Genomic DNA, 25303 nt, shown 5'->3' on the forward strand with positions numbered 1-25303 from the left:
TGGTATAAACTGAGTAAAAGGATCTTAATTTTCTTCTTCAAAGAAACAAAGAATGCCTTAAATCTGTGTCTTATGGTCTGTTGGAAGAAATATCTGTGTGGTTCAGTTCCAAGCGGAGAGAAAGACACTGGAAACATGAAGGCTGATTGGAAAGATGGTTTAATGATGAAGCAGAGCCATCAACCACATGGTAGCTGACCCCTTGGAGTAGAGAGAGGGGGGGTATTTATACCCTCTCTTGGGCCTTGCCCTTGAGTTTCCTGTTCCTGTGCAAGAAATGTATTCTATTGGCTGCCATGGGGCCATGTGGGGTCATGCTTGTCTGAATGAAGTTTGGTTGAAGCCTGGAGGGTAGTTCAATGGTTCCCAGGTGATTGTGCCATGTGGTGAGCTCTGCTGATAGATAATCCTATTATGTCCTGGAGGGTCATGTCTTAATCCCATCACCCTGGAGCTGAAGGTCTTTTGTCTTGTAGATAGGCTGGCTCAGTCCTTCTTAATGGGCAGCAAATATCTGCTAGGGGCAGGGAGCTGGGGCTAAATTCTGTTTTCTTTAAGATTTCCATTTCTCTTTTAGGGGAAATATAATATTCTGCCTTTTTAAATATTTCTCAAAATATTTCATTCTTCTCTCAACACTAAGCAAAGTAATGGAACTACAATACACACAGACACACAAAATGTTGCCAGGACATGTCTGTGGCATGGTAGGTATAATCTCAAAGTCTCAATATAGTTGATATATGGGAGAGCAGTGCTCCTCAATCTGTCCCAGTTAATCTCCTCCTTCATTTATATTTCCTATTACAGCAATGTCCCTTAGTCATTCTCCGGGCCTTTTCCTACTGCTGAGTTTAAATGCTGTCCAACCATCCATGAGTCAGCAGCAAACACTGGAGTGACATTTGCTGTTGCCACTGCTGATCCCAGCCTGCTTCCCTTGCATCTGTTGTAACTCATGGCTCTCCTGATCAGGTACCTGCAGGACATGTTAAATAAAGCAACTGGTTTAACATTCTTGCTGTGCTGCCCTCCCCTTCCAGACATTGCCAACTAATGGGAAAATATCCATAAGTGCCAATAGAAGATAACTTCTAACCCGTCAAAGAAGTTGCCTCCTGAAGAAGCACCTTTGGGACCTGGATGACTGAGAATCTCCATAAACATTTAGCTATGCACTTTGGGATGAACCCTTCAAATGATGAAGGAGTATGAAGGGGTTTCCAGAAAAAAATTGCAGGCTACAGGAACTGTTTGCACTTCAGTTTGAGATGCAGACAACACAGACTCATCCCCAGCAGCCCGCGCCTGTCTTCAACAGTGAAGGGACGCAGGGCAGAAAACATCTTGTAGCGGCTCCACATAGTACTGCTCAGGTGACCCTGAGGACAGAGATAAACCTCCAAGAGCCTCAATGACTCTCTAAAAGAATACAAATGACCAACTATCTGCAAGGAATATAAATCCTTCCAGTCCCCACCATCCAGTCAGAGCTGAAGAAGCTTCTTGGATGAGAAGGGAAATGTCTTCAAAGAAGAACCAAAAAATCCAGTTGCCTCCTGAAAAAGCACCTTTGGGAATGGGACAACCATGGCCTGGATGACTGAGAATCTCCATAGACAATAGAACATTTGTAACTGAGGTTTAACAGTAGCAGTAAGCCACAGCCTAATTGAGGACCCACCAAGATCATTCCCACCAACACTGACAGGGCAGGCCACTTGTATATAAACAGTGCGCAAACACCATTCCCTTTTAGCACTGATGATGTTACACAGTTGGGTAATGAAATGTCTGCAAGAAAACAACCAAGCTCAGAGAGTACCAAGGTACCACATATTCATAAATCACTACAATGAAATAAGAATGGGTCAGGCCTAACATCTCTAAACTTCTGTGACTTATCTCCCAATCCATAAAGATTAAGCCCTGGGAAGTGACAATAATCATAAGAGGAAGCAAGTCTTATGCTCAAGCAAAGAGTCCCATGAAAATACTTACAAATGTCAGCTCCCTCATATCAAGCTTCCTGAATCTCTAAAACCCAGACTTCACAGAAATTTAACACTACTAGGCTTAGAGTCAGCTAGGAAAGGCATCCCCCTTCCCCCCAAAAAGCTTGAAATAAAGACAAAATGAATTTGTCATTTCTCCATCCCCACTTCCCATTTTAGGTATCTTGTTGCTCTTGATTGGCTCTTTTTCCTTAATCCAGAGGTGGTTTTGTTAGTTTTCTCTCAGGATAGGACAGGTCATACTCTCCTTAAACACTTGAATTTCTAGGGGAGATGAAGCATATAACTTCTATGATGAACCCTATCATTCACTGGGCAGTGAACCATGTGGGATCCTCAAATACCAAATACATCTCTCTCTGGGGGAGGGGAAGAAAAGGGACAAGAACTGAATATCTTCAATGTCATTTTACTGTTGCTCATCTGCTTTGTGAATGACATGCTTTTTAGCTTTCTGCAAAATGTCCATTTTCTACCCAGTGAGGAACATTCTACTTTGCTCTTTCATATCATAGTTGAGAGGAGGTGAAATGAGAGTGACTTGATTTTTCTTAGTTTCTTTTTAATGCAGCCAAGGGTGATGTGATAAACCTCAAAGTTAACCCTTCCCTCTTTTTTTAGATACCACCCCATACACAGTTTTAGGCAACAAGGTACTTTCTCCCTTTAAAGATACAGGTGAAGGACAGTGTCAAGCTCTTTTCATGTAGAAATCTCAAAAGGGAAGAAGAGCAACAGAAGGAAGAAGAAAATGCTTGGCCAATATGTCCTTGTTCAACATGTTCACCAATCGCACACTCAAAAGAGCAGCAAAATGCTTTGCTGTGGTCAATGAGCTAGAAAATTGCATGTTCAATGTAAATGGATGTAAAAGGCAAAAGCTTTACAGATCTGAAGAGAAACATTTGGCTATGCTATAGAATTAGATACCGTATTTTTCAGAGTATAAGACGCACCTCCCCCCCCAAAAGAGGGTGAAAATCTGGGTGTGTTTTATACACTGAATAAAGCATTTTTGGTCTCCCAAAACCCCGACCCACACATCCTGTTTTTTACAAAAATTGACGTGCAGTGGGTTTGGGAGGCCTGAAAAATGCTCCTGGGTGATGAGGAGGGCAAAAATGAGTGAAAAATGACCCCGTTTTTTGTGAAAATGGTGGTGTTTTTGCCCTCCCAAATCCCCAGGAGCACTCTACAGGCCTCCCAAACCCTCTGCATGTCCAATTTTTGCAAAAAATGGGCCCGTTTTTTGCAGGGCAGGGCAAAAACTGGTTTATTTATTTATTTACCACTTCAAAATCTTGGTGCGTCTTATTACTCCTATGCGTCTTATAGTCCAAAAAATATGGTAAAAGGCAAAAGCTTTGGGATAGAAATTATAAGCTGACAAGGGTCACTGCATATAAGGAAAACTTATATAAAATGTGGCATCTGCCATCGAAAAGATTAGCAAAGATGTCTAGAAATATGTCTGCCAAATGTTGGAAATGCAATCAGATACCAGGTACTTACTATCATATGTGGTGGACATGTATGAGGGCAAGAAAATATTGGACTAAAATACATCCATGGTTGGAAAAGATGATTAAGCAGCACATAGATTTAAAGCCAGAAATATTTTTGTTAGGCATAATACCAGAAAGTTATGATATAAATTTATAAACTATATAAATACTTCATGTATTGTCGGCAGAGAGTATTGGATTTGCACAATATTGGAAAAATAAGGACACCCCACCAGAAGAAAACATAATTCTGAAAATATTGGACTATGTAGAGATAGATAGACTGACATTAAAAATAAAAGATAAAGAGAAACAAATTATTACTCAACATGGGATAGGTTTTATCAGTGGTTAGATACAAGAAGTAGAAGTTAGAAGAAGAAAGATTATTGTTATGTGTATGTAAAAGATGAATGTTATGTATGACTATAAGGATGCCAGTATAATTAATAGTAGCACAAATAAGTTAACACAACTATAATTATTGTTATAATTACTACATATATTATCATTATTATTACTGTTGGTATATGTTATTTTTACACTAAAATGAAATACCTGGACAATATAGTTTCAAAACTAACCAAAATAGTCTACAATATGCCATTCACATTATGTATAGACATACTGCAATTGTAAGGTGGTGGGGAGCAGTTGATATACTATTTTTTTAAATGACCTTGGTAGTGCATTCTGTTTCTTAAGAATAGAAGAATGAATCTATTCTTAAAGCTACATAGTTCTTCATTTCCAAAGAAATAACTAACAATAGTTAGTAACAGAGAAGCTATTCCTTCTCTGGCAGAACTCTTATTCTGTGGTTAAGAAGCATAGACTTTTCATTGTATGGTAACAAAATAATTTCATCATCATTATTGTCCACATTGCTTGGAAAAGAAAAACTACAAATTGCAAGATGATATAAATGATCAGATTTGTTGTGAATATTAATCCAAACACCAAAGCACACTATATATTACACATGTCTCAAAATTCTGTTGTGACTGAATTCTACAAATTATTTATGCCTTTCAAACACCCAAAGTTGATGCAGGAATCCTTGAGACTTTCAGTAAGAATTGTTCAATATATAAGCAATCTGGAATAGAATTAAATAAGTGTCTTTCTGGTAAATTGCAAGTGTACATGCATGTATATATGTATTAGCAATGGTTTTGTTATAAAATAGATTGTTGGAATTACCGTTATGTAATATTTGTAATGTAATTGTAAATATTTTCCCGTTTGTTTGGGAGATGTATTTGAGAGATGTATTTGGTATTTGAGGATCCCACATGGTTCACTGCCCAGTGAATGGTAGGGTTCATCATAGAAGATATATGCTACACGTCCCCTAGAAATTCAAGTGTTTAAGGGGAGTATGACCTATCCTGAGAGAAAACTAACAAAACCACCTCTGGATTAAGGAAAAAGAGCCAATCAAGAGCAACAAGATACCTAAAATGGGAAGTGGGGATGGAGAAATGACAAATTCATTTTGTCTTTATTTCAAGCTTTTTTGGGGGAAGGGGGATGCCTTTCCTACTGTAGGAAGTTATCACCCAGCCCTCTCCCAGAAAAATGAAATATCCTAGGAAATATTGAAAAAGCAGAATGTTATATTTTCCTGGATATGAAAAAGGGAGAAACACATTTTAAACACAAAGTAAATTCCTGCAGCTTCCGGCCCATCCCCACTTTGTCAATGGGCCATTAAGAAGGCCAAGCTAGTCCACTTTACATAATAAAGAGTTCTCCTCTTCAACTCCAGAGTGATGGGATTAAGGCAGGATAATATAAGCCTTTATTCAACTGACCACATGGCATCTGAACTCAATCAAACCTGGATTCAAAACTCACCCTAGAGCCGTGATGGCGAACCTATGGCACGCGTGCCACAAGTGGCACGCGGAGCCATTTGTCAGGGCACACGAGGCACTGCCCTGTCAGCTGAGTTCACCTTTTTAAAAGCTATTTTTCGCCTTCCCCAGGCTCCAGAAGCTTTATAGGAGCCTGGGGAGGGCGAAAAGAGCCCCCCCGCCCAGAGGCTTCAGGGACGGTCCCGGAACGCTTAAAACCACCCTCCGAGCCAACCGGAAGTGACTTCCGGGTTGCTCGGAGCATCATTTTAAGCGTTCCAAAGGCTTCAGGGACCGTCTGGATGGCGGAGGGAGGGTGGACTCTACAGCCTTCCTGCCATGCGTCCCGCACAGGAATCCATCCCCTCGGGGCTTTGCGCGGGCGTCGCAAGGATTAAGCCAAAAGGGGGGGGGACGGGGAAAGCGAAGGGGGCTTTGTTGTCCTCCTTCTCCTTCTCCTCCTTTCCCCCTCCGGCTCGAACGCAGCGCCGGGGCCCGGCAGGCAGCGAACGAATCGGAGCCTGCCGACTGGAGGAAGAGGGTGAGAGGCGGCAGCAGCGGCGGCAATAGTTGCAACTCGGCGGCAGGTAGCCCCGGCTGGGAGACAAAGGAGGGGAAAGGCGGCAGGCAGCTGAGTTGCGACTAATGAGCGCGGCGCCGCGCCGCCTGAGGCTGGGATTGAGGCGGCTGCGCGGCGTGCCTGCCGTGGCGCGGCTAGAGGAGGAGGAGGAGGAGGAGGAGGCGAGGGTGGTGCGGCCGAGGCCTGACGGCCGCGCAGCCACCTCGATCCCTTGCGCCGCTTTGCCCAGCCTCTGCGTGCTCGCCAGGGCCCAGTCTTCACATCGCTGCCGCCGCCGCCGCCAGGACAGGCTCGGCCGAAGGGAAGTCCGTCAGGCCTCAGCCGCGCCCGCCCTGGCGGCGGCGGCAGCGATGTGAAGGCCGGGCCCTGGCGAGCGCGCAGAGGCTGGGCGGAGCGGCACAAGGACGCCGGGCCCGAGGCACCGCTCAGCGGAGGCGATCCGGGCCCAGGCGATAGAGACGCACGTCTCATGCCTGTTCAGGGACCGTCCCGAGGCTTCCCTGAAGCCTTCAGAGCGCTTAAAACGACCATCCGAGCAACCCAGGTCGTTCAGAGGGTGGTTTTAAGTGTTCCGAAGGCTTCAGGGAAGCCTCCAGACGTTCCCTGAAGCCTCCGGAGGGCCTCCGGGGGCCGGGGGAGGCTCTTTTCGCCCTCCCCAGGCTCCTATAAAGCCTCTGGAGCCTGGGGAGGGCGAAAAAAGCATGCAAAAATGGGTACGTTGTGCGCGCATGCGCACTGGGGGGCGCGTTGCATTATGGGTGCGGCACACCCGCACACGACCTCCCCGTGCTCCCGCCACTTGTGGCACATGAGCCAAAAAAGGTTCGCCATCGCTGCCCTAGAGGGTTGCCCTTGCATGGGCCCATGGGAGTCTGGCAACCAATCAGAATACATTTCTTACACAGGAACAGGAAACAGATAGGTGGGACAGAACAGATTATAAAAAGCCCTGCAAGCCTCTTCTCTTCCCCTCTCTTCTCTGCCCTTCTCTTCTTCTCCACCAACATTGAAGCATGTGATCACCTTTTCTGTTCAGGACTCAAGCCATGTGGTCCTGTCCACCATTAAACCATCTTTCCAAGCAGCCTCCATGTCTCCAGTGTCTTTTTCCCCACTTGGAGCCGAACCCAGAAGGACATTTCTTCCAACACTACCTTACTCTAAGCCTAGTAGTGTTAAATTTCTCTGTGAAGTCTGGGTTTTAGAGATTCAGGAAGCTTGATATGAATTAAAATCTAAATTTTGTTTTATACAAAAATTATGAGTTGTAATGCCTTTCTAGAGCAGTCACTGAAATGAATTTTGCAAACGTGAATTACTTCTTTTGTTTTCAGTTTGCTCTGTGGCTTTCAGCTTTTATTAATTCATTACCTTGATATCCATAATAAATATTTGCATTTCTTAGTCAATCAATATCAGTCTACAAGGATTTTAACAGTAGTTCACATATCCCCTATTCAGTTCATCTACAGGGGGGGGGGGGGGAAGGATACAGTTAGGAATACATGTAATAAAATATATAGTGGCAGCATTAGCCAAGTAAGCTATCTCCCAGGGCTTAAATGAAAGGTATATAAATGAGGATCCAGAATTGTTATTTAATAATAATAATAATAATAATTTGAATTTATTAGCCGCTCCCTTTCCAGGCAGGACTCGGGGCGGCGTACAATGGAGCATATAGAACATAAAACATGTGTACAAACACATAAACATACATATATACAAAGACACACATGCACGGAGGAGGTAACAAATTACAACATTTAGACAGTTAAAAATCACCATTAAAATACCCCAATTGTAAAAAACCCAATGTACAATTAAAATTTAAAATTTAAAAAGACAGTCAGGAGGAGTAAGAAAAATTATGGTTGAGCCAGGCCAGATAATTGAAAGAGGTGGGTCTTCAGCTGTACACGGAAGGAGCGGAGATCGGAAGTAATCCTGATGTCACGGGGGAGGTCATTCCACAGGGCTGGGCCCATCACAGAGAAGGCTCTGCTCCTGGGTGTCGCCCCCCGACACTGTTTGGCGGACGGCACCCCGAGAAGTCCCTCTCTGTGTGAGCGAATTGGTCGTAGGAATGTGTGGGGCAGGATGCGATCCTGCATGTAACTAGGCCCTGTGCCATGAAGCGCTTTAAAGATCATAATCAAAACCTTGAAACGCACTTGGTAGACCACAGGAAGCCAGTGCAGCTCGCGCAGGAGAGGTGTTACAGGGGAGTATCTAGTCCTCCCCATAATCACCCGCGCGGCTGCATTCTGGACCAACTGTAGTCTCCGAGTGCATCTCAAGGGAAGCCCCATGTAGAGAGCATTGCAGTAGTCCAGGCGAGACGTCACTAGCGCATGGGTGACTGTGCGTAGGGCATCCCGGTCCAATAAGGGGCGCAATTGGCGCATCAGGCGGACCTGATGGAACGCCCCCCTTGCCACGGCTGTTACATGGTCATCCATGGACAGCCGGGCATCTAGGAGGACGCCCAAATTGCGCACCTGTTCCATGGGGGCTAGTTGCACGCCCCCGATGGCCAGAGATGGAAGCACCTGGTTGAACCGGGAGGCCGGAAGCCACAGCCACTCCGTCTTGGAAGGGTTGAGTTTTAGTCGGTTGCCATCCATCCAGACCCGTACGGCCTCCAAACACCGGGACATCATTTCGACGGCCTCATTGGGGTGGTTCGGGGTGGAAATGTATAGCTGAGTATCATCAGCATACAGATGATATCCCACCCCAAAACCACGGATGATCTCGCCGGTTTCATGTATGTGTTGAACAGGAGAGGCGAGAGCACCGATCCCTGTGGCACTCCACATGTGAGTGGCCTCCGGGTCGATCTCTGCTCCCCTGCCAACACACGTTGCGTCCGGTCAGAGAGGTAGGAGCCAAACCACCGTAAAACGGTGCCCCTGACTCCCAGCCCCTCTAGCCGGTGCAACAGGATACCATGGTCGATGGTATCGAACGCCGCCGAGAGATCTAATAGGACCAGGATAGAGGAACAACCCCTATCTCTGGCCCTCCAGAGATCATCAACCAATGCGACCAAGGCCGTCTCCGTGCTGTGCCCGGGTCGGAAGCCGGACTGGCGCGGGTCTAGATAATCATTTTCCTCCAGGTGACGTGGGAACTGCTGTGCCACCACACTCTCTACAACCTTCGCTAGAAAAGGAAGGTTGGAGACTGGACGGTAATTGACTAGGTCCGTTGGGTCCAGGGAAGGCTTCTTGAGCAGGGGCCTCACCACCGCCTCTTTCAAGGCGGCCGGTAGAGACCCCTCACCCAACGAGGCGTTCACTAGGCCCAGGAGCCAGTCACACGTAACCTCCCAGGATGCCAGTACAAGCCAGGAGGGACACGGGTCCAATAAACATGTGGTGGGTCGCAGACATCCACGCAACCTGTCCAAATCCTCAATGGCAACCGAGTCAAACTCCTCCCAAAGCGGTCCCTCAAGACTCGCCACGGGCGTCTCTGCTGAACCACTGAAAGGGGCCCATCCCATCTGGATTTGAGCGACTTTGTCCTGTAGATATTTCCCAAACTCCTCTGCTCTGCCCTGTAAAGGGGCTTCCCGCGGTCTCTCAAACAAGAGGGAGCGAGTCACCCGAAACAGGGTGGCAGGGCGGTTATCTGCGGACGCAATAAGAGCGGCGCAATGTTGACGTTTGGCCGCTCTTAATGCCACGAGGTACGTCCTCAAATAGGCTCGTGCCTGTGCTCGGTCAAATTCGGAACGGGAGGATCTCCAACGACTCTCTAGGCGTCTCTTGTGGCGTTTCATCACCCTTAGCTCCTCGGTAAACCAAGGGGCCAGGGTGGTTCGTCGCCGCAGGAGAGGCCGCAAAGGCGCCACCCGGTCTAGGGCCCCGGTAGTCGCACTATTCCATGCGTCTACCAGGTCCTCCACTCGGGGGCGGGTCAGGTCCACAGGAGGTGGCCCAAGCTCCGTCTGGAACCTATCTGGTACCTTCCAGTTCCGCCTCCTCGCGGCGGGGGGTAGCACCAGGGAAGTCCAGCCGGAGAAGTGAGTGATCCGACCATGACAGGGGAATAATGGCTGGATCCCCTATTCCCAGATCACTCATCCACTGGCCAGAGACAAAGACAAGGTCCAGCGTGTGGCCTCCCTCGTGAGTAGGGCCCTGAATTAACTGGGTCAGGTCCATGGCTGTCATGGAAGCCATGAACTCCCGAACCCCCTCAGACGCTTCTCCCATCGACGGCAGATTAAAATCCCCCATCACTAAGAGTTTGGGGGTCTCAACCGCCACCGATGAGATCAGCTCAAGGAGTTCAGGCAGGGCCGCTGACGTATAGCGAGGAGCCAGGTATACTATCAGCAGGCCCAACTGCCTCCCTGGGCCCCATCTCACGACAAGGGACTCACACCCAGATGTCTGTGGCACGGTGAACTCTCTCGGCTCTAGGTCTTCCCGGATAATCACTGCTACCCCGCCGCCCCTTCCCTGGGCCCGAGGCTGGTGAAATGCTCGATAACCTGGCGGGCACATTTCCACGAGGGGTAAACCTCCCTCGTGGCCCAACCAGGTCTCGGTTATTCCTGCGAGGTCCAGCTCTCCCTCCAAAATTAGATTGTGGATGAGGGGGGCCTTATTGACAACGGACCTCGCGTTGCATAACAGCAGTCTCAGGCCTTGGGTCTGTAGATCCTGACCACCTAGTATGCAGGGGTTGGTACAAACGACCGGGAATGACCAAAAACCCCGGTCTCCCAACCGACTACGCGCTCTTGATCTGTCCTCGCACCTGCCCCTCCCCACGACCGTTGGTATCAAGTTGCCCTGCGCAGGAATGGTATCTTCCCTCTCCTCCCCCACTCCGCTCCCTCCTCCTTCGACCACACCTAGGTGCCTGGCTCTCCCATCCCTCCTGACCAATTCCCCACCCCCACCCCTGGAACCCCTTACAATTTTTAAAAAAGAATTAATTAAAAAACCCCTCAATGTGCGCTTCCTCCACCTCTCTGGGTTAATGAACCCGTCCTCGAGGTGGGCCCTTGAGAGGGCAGGAGGCCATAACTGCGAGAGGGGGGACTCCCGCAGTAAAATAAGGTCAGACCTCGCATACATGATAAATGATAAATAATAAATATACCGGGCTAAAGATGGATTCTGGGTGCTAAAGATGTTAAATAAGTCTACCCGTTAAAAATCATGACAGAACGGCAACCAAGATTACAAGATGAGAGAGATGGGTAAAGAAATAGGTAGAAGTGGCTAAAAAATAAGTAGGGCCTATAATCTACAGTTCTCAATAGTAGGGGGTTAGGCAGTACTTAAAAATCCGTAAGAGGGTGAGCAGATGATCCATAGCGGGCGGGGGGGGTTCAACAGCTCCCCGCAGTCCTTCCAAGCCCCAGGTGGTAAGGGGTTAAGCCGTTCTCAGAGTCTATACAAAGACAAGCGGATAATCCATAATGGGCAGGGGGGTGGTGTCGACGGCTCCCCGTGAACCTTTCAAGCCCCAGCGTCGCCTCCGCGCCATTCCAGGCGACCTCTGTTATTCACTCCACACCTTCTGCCGGCCTCCGGCGCCCTCCAACAACTCCGGCGACGCCGATGTTTCAAGCCCAGCTCCAACCTCCCACGACCTCCACTGGGCTTCTGGTAGGCTCGGGGCTCCCAGCGGGTCCAGCAGGTCGGGGGACTGATGTTTAGAGCCCCCGATGGTCTTCCGGGCCGCCTCTGCCACCAACGCCTCCCTCCGCCTTCTCTCGTGTGGGACGCCATCGTGTCCCCGTCGCTAGCCGCTCAGGGCGTCGCTGGTCTCACCTCGGGCTGTCGTAGCTGTCGTGGCTTGCAAAAACGCCCGCAAACGCCGGCCAAACAGATCGTAACCGCCAAGATGCCAGCTCCAGCAGCCGTCGACGCCTGCAATCTCCCGGAGTAAGCCGACGCGCCCGCACGCCGACCGCCATTTCCCGGCTCACTACAGATTTTCAGAAAACACCGATTTGCTTTCTTCCACTCTCCTGTGCCGTCCAGCCACCCTGGGGGACCACTAGGGTCCTGAAATAAGCCAGGGTGATCATTGGGTAGGTTCGTGGTCCTCCAGTTCGTCTAAAGGACCAGCAGCACCCAGCCCGGTCAAAAAGAGCCCCGAGAAAACACGGAGCTCAGAGGCTGACCGCCATCCTCCAGGAAGCTCCTCCTCCTTCCAGGGAAGCTCCTCCTCCTCCTCCTTAAGATGGACATCTTTTAAATTAATTACAAAATTGGTCTTTATTCTCAGTATTTGGAACAGGATGAACAGGAAGCTTGTAATGTATCAAGAAATAAAAGGAGATACAGATGAAGTAGAAAGACACAGTAAATGGGACACTGATGTGTAAGTATTTCTATTATACTTATGGTAGCTTAGTTACAGAATGACTGGAGTGAGGGGCCTGCAGCCCTCCAGTACAGGTAGCCCTTGACTCATGACCACAATTGAGCCCCAAATTTATGTTACTGAGACATTTGTTAAGCGAGTTTTGCCTCATTTTATGATTTTTCTTACCACTGTTGTTAAATAATTCTTTGCAGTTGTTAAGTTAGTAACCTGGTTGTTAAGTGAATCTGACTTCCCCATTGACTTTACTTGTCAGAAGAATGCAAAAGGTGATCACAAGACCTTGGGACATTGCAACCATCATAAATATGAACCAGTTGCCAAGCATCCAAATTTTGATCACAGGACCATGGAGATATTGCAATAGTTGTGTGAAAAACAATGATGTCGCTTTTTTCAGTGCTGTTGTAACTTTGAAATGTTACTAATTGACTGTAGTAAGTCGAAGTCTGAAGACTCACCTGTTCCGTTTAGCCGGCCTGGACCATTCATAACCTTATTATACCTCCTGGCAGATATATTTTAACTGGGTAATTTTAATTGGGTATTTTTAGGATTGTTGAAATATTGTTTTTATCTACTTTACTTTGTACAGTGTCGTATTGCCTCCTCTTCTATGTTTTTATGTTTGTATGTTTGCATTTTCATTTTATCTGTTTTATTTGACTGTACACCGCCCCGAGTCCCTTTGGGGAGAGGGGGTGGTATAAAAATCGAAATAAAGGTGAAGGTAAGGTAAGGAGGACTATCTGTACTAAAATATATGAACAGCGCCAGGTAAGAACTACTACTAAGCTGATGAACCCCAGAAGCAAAACTGCCTCTAGGTTTTGAGGTCATCAATAACCTTAGAAAAGGATAGTTCCATATACTTTGGAATAATAAATGACCAGGCCATGGAAATAACATAAAGTAACTTTTGAATGAATAAGATTTAATGAGATAATGTATGAGAACCTTCTGCATTTTCACAAAGTCCAATATGGCCTCTTTCACTTGTCACCAAGTATCAGGATTCAGCCCTAGAAACTAGCACATGCTAGTAATTATGTAATTTCATGTAGATACCCCATCAAGCTTTCCAGTGGAGAAGAGAGTAAACTATGAAGAATGCTACAGTCCAAAGAAGTCATTCCTTGGATGACCAGTCAAAGAATATTTATTTATATCCCACTTTATTATGTTTACAAGGTGAACACACACAATACTCCTTCCTCCTTCTGTTTTCCTCACATCAACAACTCTTTGAGGTGGGCTAGACTGAGAGTGAGTGACTCAGCTGGCTTTCATGCTTGAGGCTGGACTAAAGTTCACCATCTCTGGGTTTCCAGCGTGGTACCTTGACCACTAGACCAAATCACGATGAATAAAATTAGTAATGAAATGCTATCCAGGTGTTGGCATATTTAACATGTCACCCAGGTTGAAAAGTAAGCCATTGTAGGAAGTTAGCACCCAGCCCTCTCCTAGAAAAACAAAATATCCTCGGAAATATGTAAAAGGCAGAATATTATATTTCCCTGAATGTGAAGAAAGAGAAACCTGTTTTAAAGACAAAGTAGTTGCCTGCAGCTTCCTGCCCTTCCCCCTTTGTCAATGGGCCATTAAGATGCCCAAGCCAGTCTATTCTACATAATTAAAGAGATTTCCCCTTCAGGTCCAGGGTGATGGGATTAAGGCATGATAGTATTAGCCCTTTACCCATACTCATCTCAAACGGCATCTGAGAATTCAAATTTGGGATTCAAAACACAGCCTAGAGAGTTGCCCCTGCATGGCCCCATGGGAATATGACAACCAATCAGAATACATTTCTTACACAGGAACAGGAAACAGAGAGGTGGGGTCGAGCAGAGAGTATAAAAAACTCAGCAAGCCCCTTCTTTTCCCTCTTTTCTTCTTAACCCAACACCTGGGGACCTTTTTCCCCAGGGCCTCAAGCCATGTGGTCTTGTCCACCTTAAACCATTTTGCCAAGCAGCCCCCATGTCCCCAGTGTCTTTTTCCCCACTTGGGAGTTGAACCCAGGAGGACATTTCTTCCAACAGCAATCTTTTTTAGAAAAAGAAGATCCCAGGACAGAATGTTAACAGGCAGAAAGCTCCAGCTCCTGTGTATCTTGACACCTTCCTTGCCGACTTCGTTAACTGTAAGTGAATTTTAAAGTTAATATGTATTACTTTAATAGTTTATTGCTTTATCCCGTTGCTTTTACTTGGTTGCCAAGAGTCGCCTTTATGTGAATGGGCGGCATATTAGTTTAATAAATAAATACATAAACGCAAAAGTATGTAGCGCGCGCACACAAAAAGAAAAATCTCTTCAGATGCGTGCAGGAGAGGCGCACACCACACTCTGGGCCGCCATTTATTTTCAAAAAGCAACCGGCCTCTTCCCCGTCACCTCCAGGATCGGATAAGCCCCGCCCCTCCAGGAAGAACCCAATGTGGCAAGGGGACGGGGCGAGGAGGGCGGGGGCGGAAACCGGAAGGAGCTGCCGCAGCTGCTTCTGCTCGGTTGCAAAAAAGGGCCGCGATCTCCGAGGCCCTTTCTTGTCTTCTCTGGTGCGCCTAGACTGCTCTGCAGGGGTGTAGCGGAAGAGCCGCCGCCGCCGTCCGGAGTCAGCTGGGAAAAGAGAGAGGTGGGAACGGCGCTCAAAATCTTGGTCGCCGCTTTTCTGCATCTCGGGACTCTCCTCTCCTTTCTCCCTGCCTTCGACGGGGAGAGGAACCAATCATTTCCAAAGGATTGAATCCGTAGCTTTCAGGGAGAAATGGAAGGCAGGATTTACCAAGGGTCTATTTGGGAGAGGAGACTCCCTGGAACATATGAACGCCGTTTGCTCTCCTTTTAGAATGGAATAGATGGGTCGCTGTGATATAATAAAATCAATACATTTATGATATATTTATTATAATAAAATTATTCCCTAAGGCTTTTCCCTTCCGAAACAAAAACAGAAAATGCAGTTGTTTGACTTAGGTCATTTTGCTTGACAAAGCTGTTCTTACAATACTGGGCTCAACTTAAAACAGGAAAAGGCTATTTAAACCTGTAAAGAAAGACAAATATTTTCTTGCCTGGTGGAGTACTCCACATAAAATGGACATCAGCTATTACTGCCACAAGTTAGAAGGATGATTTTTATACTTTCCGACAATAAATTCGCTGGAGAGCTCATTTGTGTTTTTCTAACCAGAACAAAGCCTGATAGAATGTGCTCAGAGAGAAAAAGGCAGCAATTAATTACTTGGTACACTTGATAGTGCACTTAAATGAATATCTATTAATGGGTGGAGAAATCCTGCAAAGCCAGTGGGAAGCCTACCCCTCTCCCACCCTCTTATCACTTGAGCTTTGCACCTGTTTTCTGTATCTTTAACTTGCCTATTTTTTCCCCTGAAACCTCTTTATTTAATGATGGACGTTACATAATAACAGGGCATTTGGGGAAAATTATTAAAATGTAATATTAGAAAGGAACAGGCTAGAAATAACCCCCTCCCAAACAAAAACAACCCCACCCTAAATTTGCCATCCCACTATGATGTCTGCTAATGGAGTTCTTTTTAACAGCTAAACTAACAGCTGTTTAACTTTACCTGAATTTCAGTTAATCTTACTGTAACAACTTTATGTAATATAGAAAGAAAATGAGCTTTTGGAATAAGCTATGACATTTACATATGTATTAATAATCAGCCCCACAAACCTGTTATAACTTGCAGTTGTGTTTGCTATTGTAAAAGCCTGCTATCTATAAGACTTCTGTGACTGCCCATCTCATATATCATAATCCTGGGTAGTTTACAAAACAATAAAAACATCAACTAGTAATAAGAAGCTGTAAAAGAACCTTACAAAAAGAGAATACTACTGATGAAATAAATAAATCTACTTGGATATGACATTAATAGGAGTTACTTGATGAAGTATGGAGAAACACTGCATAAAATATAATTGCTATAATTAAATCTGCCTTTTTATTTTCAGAGACAGTAACTTAAGCTTTTTTTGTAAAATAAGTTTCAAATGTAGGTTGCTGGAAAAACCAGGGTATAACAATCTTTGAAATTGTCTAAAGTTTAGGGCAGTTTTTTTTTTTTTACTAATTCTTATCACCATGCAAAGGCTTATACTAGATTGGAATCCACTGCAATCAAATAACATTGGCTGGTTTGGAAAGTTAAGTCATTTTTTAAAACTAGTTTATTTGAAGCAATAAAGTTGGTCTTTTTTCAATATTGCTTGTGGAACTGTTTCTAAAGTCTTCCATAAGCATTGTTTAGCATACAGGTAGTCCTCAACTTACAACCACAATTGAGCCCCAAATTTATTTTGCCAAGTGAGAAATTTGTTAAGTGAGTTTTACAACTTTTCTCGCCACATTTCTTCTTCTTTTTCTTCTCCTCCTCCTCCTCCTTTATCCGTCATCAGACATTGGCGATCCTATTTTTATCAACAGCCACATGAAAAAGTGCTGCTGAGTTTTGTCCAAACTGGTTCCTTAAATTTTGAAGCCATGTTGTTGAAGCCTTCTCCCTGGACCTCATTTGCCTTCAATTTGTCCCTGGAGGATTAAGTGAATTGTGCAGTATTTTTCCAGGTGTTGCATCACATATCCAAAATATTCTAACTTTCGCTTTTTTATGGTTTTGATTATTTCCTTTGGCTTTCCTAGGTGGCTTTCCCAGTGAATCATTGCAGTTCTTAAATTAGTAACACGGTTGTTCAGTGAATCAGATTTCCTCATTGACTTTGCTTGTCAGAAGATCGCAAAAGGAGATCACATGACTACGGGGTATTGCAACCATCATAAATGTGAGTCAATTGTCAAGCATCCAAATGTGAATCACGTGACCAGGGGGGATGCTGCAATGGTCATAAGTGTGAAAAAATGTCATGTTACTTTTTGCAGTACCATTCAGTAACCTTGAACATTCACTAAATGAACTGTTGTAAGTCAAGGACTACCTGTATCTGCTCTGGTCTAGACATTGCAGAAAAAGCTAAAACAGGAGGGAATACAACTTTGCAGCCAGAAGCTTCTACTGCTCAGATTTTCTTTTTTCTTTTTTTAAATGGCTTCAAAATGCTTATAAAACAAATTAAAAATGGAGAAGGGGTTACAGTTTATTTTCTTACACTTGTGAGAAGTGGGATAAGAGAATTATATATTACTATGACCAAAACCATAGATGCTAGTGTACCAGAAAATACCTCCCTCTGTATGGAATAGAAGCAAACTTACTGCACCAACAGATACATCCGATCTACATCCATCATGTATTTGCATTTGTAAACAAAAGCCCAGATGTTCATAACAGAATACATTGAAAAGTATAAAATCATCTTTTTTTCCTTTGAAAGACCTAAAACCCATGATCAAAGCATAATATGGAGGATGGGACTCTTCACAAATTTTTCAAAGAAAAATTTCCTGTGTTTCAAATGCATCACACCTAAGTCAAAACAAATGGATTCAACTCTCCCACCTCTGCAATAGGATCACAGAAATTGAATTGCTTTCGCGCTGGTTCTATCCTTCTGTGGAAGCACCTGTTGTGATCTCAGGAAATGCTGAGCATTTGCTTATCTGCTGAGATGAGATGAACATAAGCTTCAAATAGTTTTGGAGGGACCGGGGAATGAAAACAGTGCTGAAATTCTTTACATGCTGACATATTTTACTTCTTTTCACTTTTAGGTACTACATTGTCCACTAGTTGTGATTCAGAGGATTGGTTTGAACCTATTGCCCACTTGGTTAAAACTGCTCATTTCAACTTGGAATCTAATTTGAAGTAAGCTTTCCATTCACTAGCATGGAAAAACCACAAATAACTAACTTTTTAATCCTTCACATGAAATAACATTTCTAGGAAAAGTAGTTTTTTTTTTTTTAATTTACTTACTTTCTTACAATGAAGTCAGGACCATACAAATTCCAATTCTATAATTTGGATTTTAAAAATCATAATACAGTTAAAACCATAACTCCAAATGTTGAAAACCACAGATACTGAAATCAGATACTTTATTTTAAATTTAAAATAATCACTTGAGAGATAGTTGTAGCAACTTTGCCCCTATTGAAATAACCCAGTCTTCACAAACTTTCTAATTAGGGGAGAGGGGAGCATTTGAATGTCTGGAGATGGTATTCCAGAGGAGGAGGCCACTAATTTAAAACATGTTTCCATGGTCTCTGTTGTTGGAAGTCTCCAATAGAGGGAATGTGTACTCTGCTAGATATGCAGGTTGGACAGATGTTATCAGGAGAAACTACTCTCACAGATAATCTAGGCCCTGATACATTAAGGTCTTTAAAATTGACAACCAGCATCTTGAATTCCATCCAAAATCAATTGGCAACAATGCACAGTTCAGTAGTTATATGAGTTCTGTGAAGTAAATTCCATTTTACTATGTCCTCCATACGTTATAGACAAAGGTCTCTTGTAAAGCACTACAACTAAAACACTCCTGATGAACATTACTTATAAGTGAGAAGATAAGGAGGTTATTGTTTGACTCCACATTTCTTCATATTCTTTCCATTCTAACCTTTTAAACAAAATTGGAAAGTGTAGCAGTTTCTGTAGGGCATCAAGCAATAAAATGACTTCATTCAGTCTCACAGTTCAATTTTAGTCATGTAGACAAGCCACTTTTGTGGTTTGGGATTTGTCTGCCCCTTTCCAATTATACCAATAGGGGAGAATATTTGTAGAACAGTTGAAATGAGGGGTTCTTGGTGTTCTCTGAACTTGATTGTTTTGTAGATGTCCCAAAGGTGCTTTTTCAAGAGGCACCTGAATTTTCTTGTTTTTGTTTGAAGATGTTTCACTTCTCATCCAAGAAGTTTCTTCAGACCAACCAGCAGTCAAAAAACATGATGAAAACTCTTTAATCTCACAACACAGACTTGATCATAGTTTCAGCTGGGAAACCATGACCACTCTAGACCAAGCCATGTCTAAAAATATTAAAGAATTCTTGGAAGTCTGGCACTCTGACAAATCGGGCATCAATAAGCCCACAGACATAAACATTTACATACTATGCAAAAGAGACAATCAACAACTCCCAAAGGGAACAAAAAAGACCAAAACACCTTCCTACCAGCAATCAACACTCAGATGAGCATAGACTAGCACCAACATTAACATCAGCCCAACAATCAAGAAGTAAACAATATCCCAATCAAGGAACTCCTAAACAAGCTAACAATAAACAGCCCAACCAAAGAACATCCATGATCACTCCTACCAACACTGACAGGGCAAGCCACTAGAATATAAATTGAGAGCACTAGCACTGATGATCTTACATAGTTTGGATAATGAGATGGTTGCAAGAAAATAAGCTCAGAGAGCACCAAGGACTCAGCCACCCCACCACTTTCCATTTCTGTTTGGCTGAATCCAATATAAATTGTAGGCCTATTTTTTTTGAAACAGAAAACTTCCAAACCAATATGTAAATGTTTATATCAGAGAGTAGAACATACTATCAATCTTTCTTTTTCTCATTTGCCAGTTTGGACAAATTTTGAAACCAACATATATCAGGAAGTGCTACTAATCTTGACATTGTCTTCTTTCAAAAGTGTTTGGCTGGCATTTGGTAAGTGCTTGGTGGTGGTGGTTTTTTGTGAGTTTTTTTTTGTGCTTTTAAGTCAAGTGTTGACTCCTGACTACTATCTGGACAAGTCACTGCAGTTTTCTTGGCAAGATTTCAGAAATGGTTTGTCATTGTCTGCTTCTTAGGGCTGAGAAAGAGGGACTGGCCCTAAGAGAAAAGGCATGACTGTGCTTAAAGCAGATCTAGAACTCACAGGTTCCTGTTTTCTAACCTGGTGCCTTAACTACTATACCAAGCTGACACTCAACTGCTTGAGGTCATTTAATGTAATTTTACTTATAAATAAATGCTTGTTCTGTTTCCCTAATTAAAATGTTTGAACATTTACTTGTACAGTCATTTAAGTTTAAGATATTAAATAAATGCAAATTGTATACTATAAAAGTACTAATGCCACATTTTAAACTCAGATAACAAAAACAAAAAATCCAAACAAGTTGGAGGTTCTGCAAGTAAGTTGCAGCTTCTGTTCAGAATTCTAGCCATTTTTTCTTCTCTTCTGTCTCCATGTCCATTTTTAATCACTGCAGATCTTGGGATTACCGGAGCATGCCAATACCTTTCTTTTGTGCATCAATGGTGTGACTTTCGTTAAAATTGCATGGGCATGAAAAAGATATTAGCAGAAATACAGAATTTTAGGGCTGAATTTTCATTCCACAAAATAAGAACTCCAGTAGAGTATAGGAACCAAGATAAACCTCAAGGCCTCTTTTGGGAGGGAGATGGAGACGGTATAGAAGTAGGCTATATGATCATCTGATGTCTGATGTGCCTTAATATTTAATTTGCCATAGATATTATAAGCCTGGCAGCTTTAGGCCTCCATTGGGAGGCTATTAGTTTTACATTTTTCTCTGAATAGTCATTAAGCCTATAGTTGGAACATGATTAATTATTTCTCTTCTCTCATCGTTGATATTTCTGCTTAAAAGTTGTTTTCACCTTCTAATCTGACCTGTCTCTTTTCTTCCTTTTCTCTCATCCAGCAATCTTCAGACCAGATCTTCTAGGCATCATGCTGGCACTTCGCTAAGAAGCTGGCTAGGTGTCATCACTCTTCCTTCTGGCCTGGTCATCTGTCTCACCTTTTAAACCTGTTTTTGTTGTAACTTCCAGAGGAGTTTTACTTTTAGATATTCCCTGTAGTCCAAGCACACATTTGCCTATTGTTGGATTAAACCCTTTGGTAATATCATATTGAAAATTAGGGGGTTACTAATAATCCACGTTAGGATTATATCATGTTAAAACTTGTTTTGATCATTTGAAGACAATGGACAGCAGTCAAAAGGATAGGATGACAAATGCAGTGAAAAACAGAAAAATGTGTATTTTCAGCAATGCAGCTTGTGTGCCAAATGGGCTTGAGCTGTTACTGCAGTCACAGCTTGCTTGGAGAAAAGCCCACTAGAACTTTTTAAATGCAAAAATAAGCACAGCGGGAGTGGTTTGCAGCAGAAATTGGCCTAGCAGTTGGCTTGTCTTTACATTTGCTATTGTACTTGACAAATAAGGAATTTGTTTTTGACCTACTCTCATACCCAAATTCTGTGTTAAAAGAATGCTATTTATATAGTCATTGAAATTGGGGGTTAGCAAATGTATTTTCAAAAATTGCCTTTTCATTTGAAGGTGTTCGATGAGCTAATTTATGCGTGGCATGAGCTCCCTTGAAAATGTTGCCCTGACTGGATGGAAAAACAAACACAAATTGTTTTAAAAGTTTGCTGCTAGGAGTATTTAAGTCGCCAAAATGAATCCTTTTTTTAATATATCAGAGCTAGCATCATTTGTTCACGGATGTAGTCCGTGGTATAAAGTTGTTACCCAGGCTGCTGGTGCTTTCATGACTCGTGGGATTCTATCGATTGTTATTGAAAAAAAACTTCGCGAGGAAGGAGTGATTCCGAATTATTCTCGTCAAGTTGCTATAGCCAGTTTGAGCATTATTGGACCCCATCTTCACATTGTCCCAAAATCTCGTTTCAGTGATTTGGATTTGGAAAAATTGGTTAGATCGATATTTGCCGAGCCAGTTGACCCAGCCATCTTAAAAAACGATACTCAGCTTGAACAAAATTCATTCGTATTTGGTCCAGATGCAGCCCTGATTGTGCCTAACGCTCAGGGCAATTTTGTTTTCAGTGCTGAACGATTTGATGCTTGGATGGGACAAGTTTTTGACCCCAACAATCCTGTGCGCTCCCAAAGCAATTGTCCTCAGGCTGTACCTGCGGCGGCTAAACCTGCACCTGTAGCTGGGGAAATCCATCCTTGGTTGTTCGGAGGACTTCTTAATGTGAACCTTGCTGATGGAACTGCCAATACAGCTATTGTTCAAGATAATCCTCTCTGGTCTTTTGAACTACTGGCTCGGGTTATGGTAATGTCAACCCAATTTAGAGAAAAAATCTTAGCAAATTTGACCACAGCTGTATTAATAGTAACCTGTGCGGGGAGTATTACTCCAGCTAAACTGAACAAAACTCTTAGACAAATCCGTCGAGAGACAGGATCTCAGGATATTGAAGTAGATCAAGATGTTGTGATTAATGGTTTCTATTGTCTTCGTAACATTTGGGATGGGCAGACCACTGGACAAAACTTTGAAGAGATGTTTACTAATCTTAAAGCAGAAGTTACTAAAATCTCATTGACACTTGGGACTATGATTGAAGAAACAAGAAACAAAATGCTTACTGGAATAGTAACTGTTAATCAAGCAATTAGAACATATGAAGATTTTCCCTGGACAGAGCTAAATGAACATATAAAAGCAGTTACTGGAAAAGACGAGATGGCAGCAGCAGCTGCATTTGGAGATACTGTTAACAATTGCCATTGGATTGGATGGACTTATGTTTTTAATACTGCACAGCCAGAACATACAAATAAAGAATTTCCAAACATTCTTTACACTGCCATTCAACTTCAAATTTTGGCAGGAGGAGTTCAGTCTCTTAAAGGATACGAGGGATTGAAAAATATGATGATATCACTAAGGTATTTTATTGATGAATGGGTTGCTCAATATGCTCAAATTCGCCGGACTGGTGTTAATTATTCTGTTCAACAAGGTGCAGCATCCAGTGTGGTTGATCAGATGAGGCAACTTGACTTGACTTGAACATGATCTCATATGCAATTCTATTTACAGAGGGATAACCTGTTCCATGTATATCCTGAAAAACTTTGTGCCTTAGGTGGCACTAGAATTCACCATCTCCTTGTTTTTAGCCTGCTGCCTTTAGCCACTAAACCAACTGATTTTTGTTACAATTACTAGCATCTTGGATCTAAATGTTAAGAGTAAAAATAGTCATTCTAGTAAACAGTTGTGTAATCTCAAAATGATATTCAAAAGCAGGAAACAACAGTTGGACTCAATTTGCAGTCTGGGGAAATGGAATCTGATCTGTTGCCATTAGATATGAAGAAGAAACTGTATGGTTTGAAAAATATAGATATGCCAGAAACGATTGAAAAGAATATGAATATAAGAAATTCTGAGACAATGGATATAATGAAGGATGGACTGGACTCTTTGGCAAGATGAATGTTGTATTCTCAAAAAGAATTATTCAATAACATATGTTGCAAAGATACTTACAATAGAGTCTTACGAACTTTGGAAATAAAATGCAATTGTTGGGAAAGTTCCCAATTAAAAACCTAAGGAAAGGTTTCATTATTAAGAAGCAAATGAGGGCATTTGACCAAATACTCTGGTATTTGACTCAGAGATAATGGTCGGGGTGATTCTGTTCTACAAGTAAATTATAATAACAGATTGTTAACAGAATGTTTTGAGCTTCAACTTTGCTTTTGTTTGACCTGTTAACTAGTTTTTTCCTTCATATGCATTAGGGGTGTCAAACTCAATTTTATTGAGAGCCGCATCAGGGGTGTGGTTGACCCGGGGGGAGGGGAGGTAGGCATGGCCAGGGTGGGTGTGGCCAGCTCAACATCATTTATGTCAGGGACACCTGTGGTGGTCCCGAGCTCCATTTGTGGCTGCGACGGCCTCCTGCAACCCTCTGCCAGCAAAAACTGCGTGGGAGTGCCACCCGCGGCCCTCATGAGCTCCATTTTCAGCTGTGATGGCCTTCTGCAACTCTGCCAGCAAAAACGGAGCTTCATTTTCACTGGCAAAGGCACGGGCTGGTCCTTCGCTGTTTCCAGAATAGCCCCACAGGCCATATCTAAGCACCTCACAGGCCGGATCCTGCCTCAGGCCTTAGGTTTGACACCCCTGATATATGTAATGTGTGATAGATCATTTGGGTTGCAAATAGATGTACAAGCTTATAAATTTTAAACCTTTTCAATAGGGGGAAGGTATTGTTACAATAGATTTGACAATGTTCAACTGGGGAGATAATTATTGTTTTTGTCCTTTTTTTATTCACTTTTATCTTTTTGTCTAAATTTGTCTGTGTTTAATTTTTTTACTTTTAGATTTTGTGTTTTAAGCTTTTGAATAAAATAAAACTGGACAATAAAAAGAGGTCCTTGGCGTTCTGAACATAGTTGTTTTCTTGCAGACATTTTACTACCCAAACAAGGTAAGATTATCAGTGCTAGTTTGGGTCATGAAACATTTGCAAGACCCCTCATTTCAACCTCAGACTAAAATATTCTCTATTGGTACAATAAAAAGGCATTTAACATTTCAGATCAAAATGTGTTTTCTGGGATTCCACAGCAACTCTTAAGTTGTTGATCAATAATATTAATTAATACACAGATAACTTTAATTGTACTTTATTTATAATTCATTATTGAAAAAGATTTGATTTGAAAAAGAGCATGGTATTCCGAAAACAGTTTTCCAAAGAACAGTATTCCAACCAGATTTATAGTTCTTTGGAGGAAAAAAGCTTGACAATGAATATACTGTATACTTGAAGGTATTTTCTCTCTCCCCTGTTTATTGAGGCAATCGCAGCTAACATTAAATCAAGTAATTAAAACTATTTCAGTGTGTCCAGTTTTCTATTCAATAACATTGATTCTTCACTTAAATTAATTTGATTCAAATTATGAATAAAGTCTTCAAGTCCTTCTTTTCATGCTTTGGCACCAGGAGAATTTTAATTCTGTAATTCCATATATGCATCCTTATAGGGGAGAGGATTGACTTGAGCACAGGGTAGGACTGCACTGTTCTTCCATGAAGAAAGCCATCTCTTATCTCCCTAGACTTAATGTTATGTTTCGGTGAAAAACAATATCAATTAAATAATGCACACAAATTTCAAACTTGCTGCAACATTATTAAAAGAGCTATGTTGGGAGTTTATTGGCTTATATTTTTCATTGAGTCAATGCTTT

The 25303-nt window shown here is 43.0% G+C and overlaps 1 protein-coding gene across 2 annotated transcripts; it reads left to right on the forward strand.

Moving 5' to 3' along the window:
- Window positions 1–14257: 14257 nt before the first annotated feature.
- LOC309386555 (uncharacterized protein) lies at window positions 14258–24585 on the forward strand. 2 transcript variants are annotated; one of them, XM_081942072.1, is made up of 5 exons: window positions 14258–14468; window positions 17001–17140; window positions 18027–18123; window positions 19862–19948; window positions 20956–24585. In XM_081942072.1, the coding sequence occupies exon 5, from the start codon at window positions 21723–21725 to the stop codon at window positions 23094–23096; it is 1374 nt and encodes a 457-aa protein (XP_081798198.1). In that variant the 5' UTR covers window positions 14258–14468; window positions 17001–17140; window positions 18027–18123; window positions 19862–19948; window positions 20956–21722; the 3' UTR covers window positions 23097–24585. The 2 variants fall into 2 exon arrangements, with proteins under 2 accessions (XP_081798198.1, XP_081798199.1); XM_081942073.1 differs by lacking the exons at window positions 14258–14468; window positions 17001–17140; window positions 18027–18123; window positions 19862–19948 and adding an exon at window positions 20476–20545.
- The last annotated feature ends 718 nt before the right edge of the window (window positions 24586–25303 follow it).

Source organism: Natrix helvetica (genome assembly GCF_964273705.1).
Source record: "Natrix helvetica genome assembly, chromosome: 2".
Taxonomy (NCBI): domain Eukaryota; kingdom Metazoa; phylum Chordata; class Lepidosauria; order Squamata; family Natricidae; genus Natrix; species Natrix helvetica.

Coding starts and splice junctions, on each gene's coding strand:
- LOC309386555 (XM_081942072.1), top strand. CDS start 21,723: ATGAATCCTTTTTTTAATATATCAGAGCTAGCATCATTTGTTCACGGA.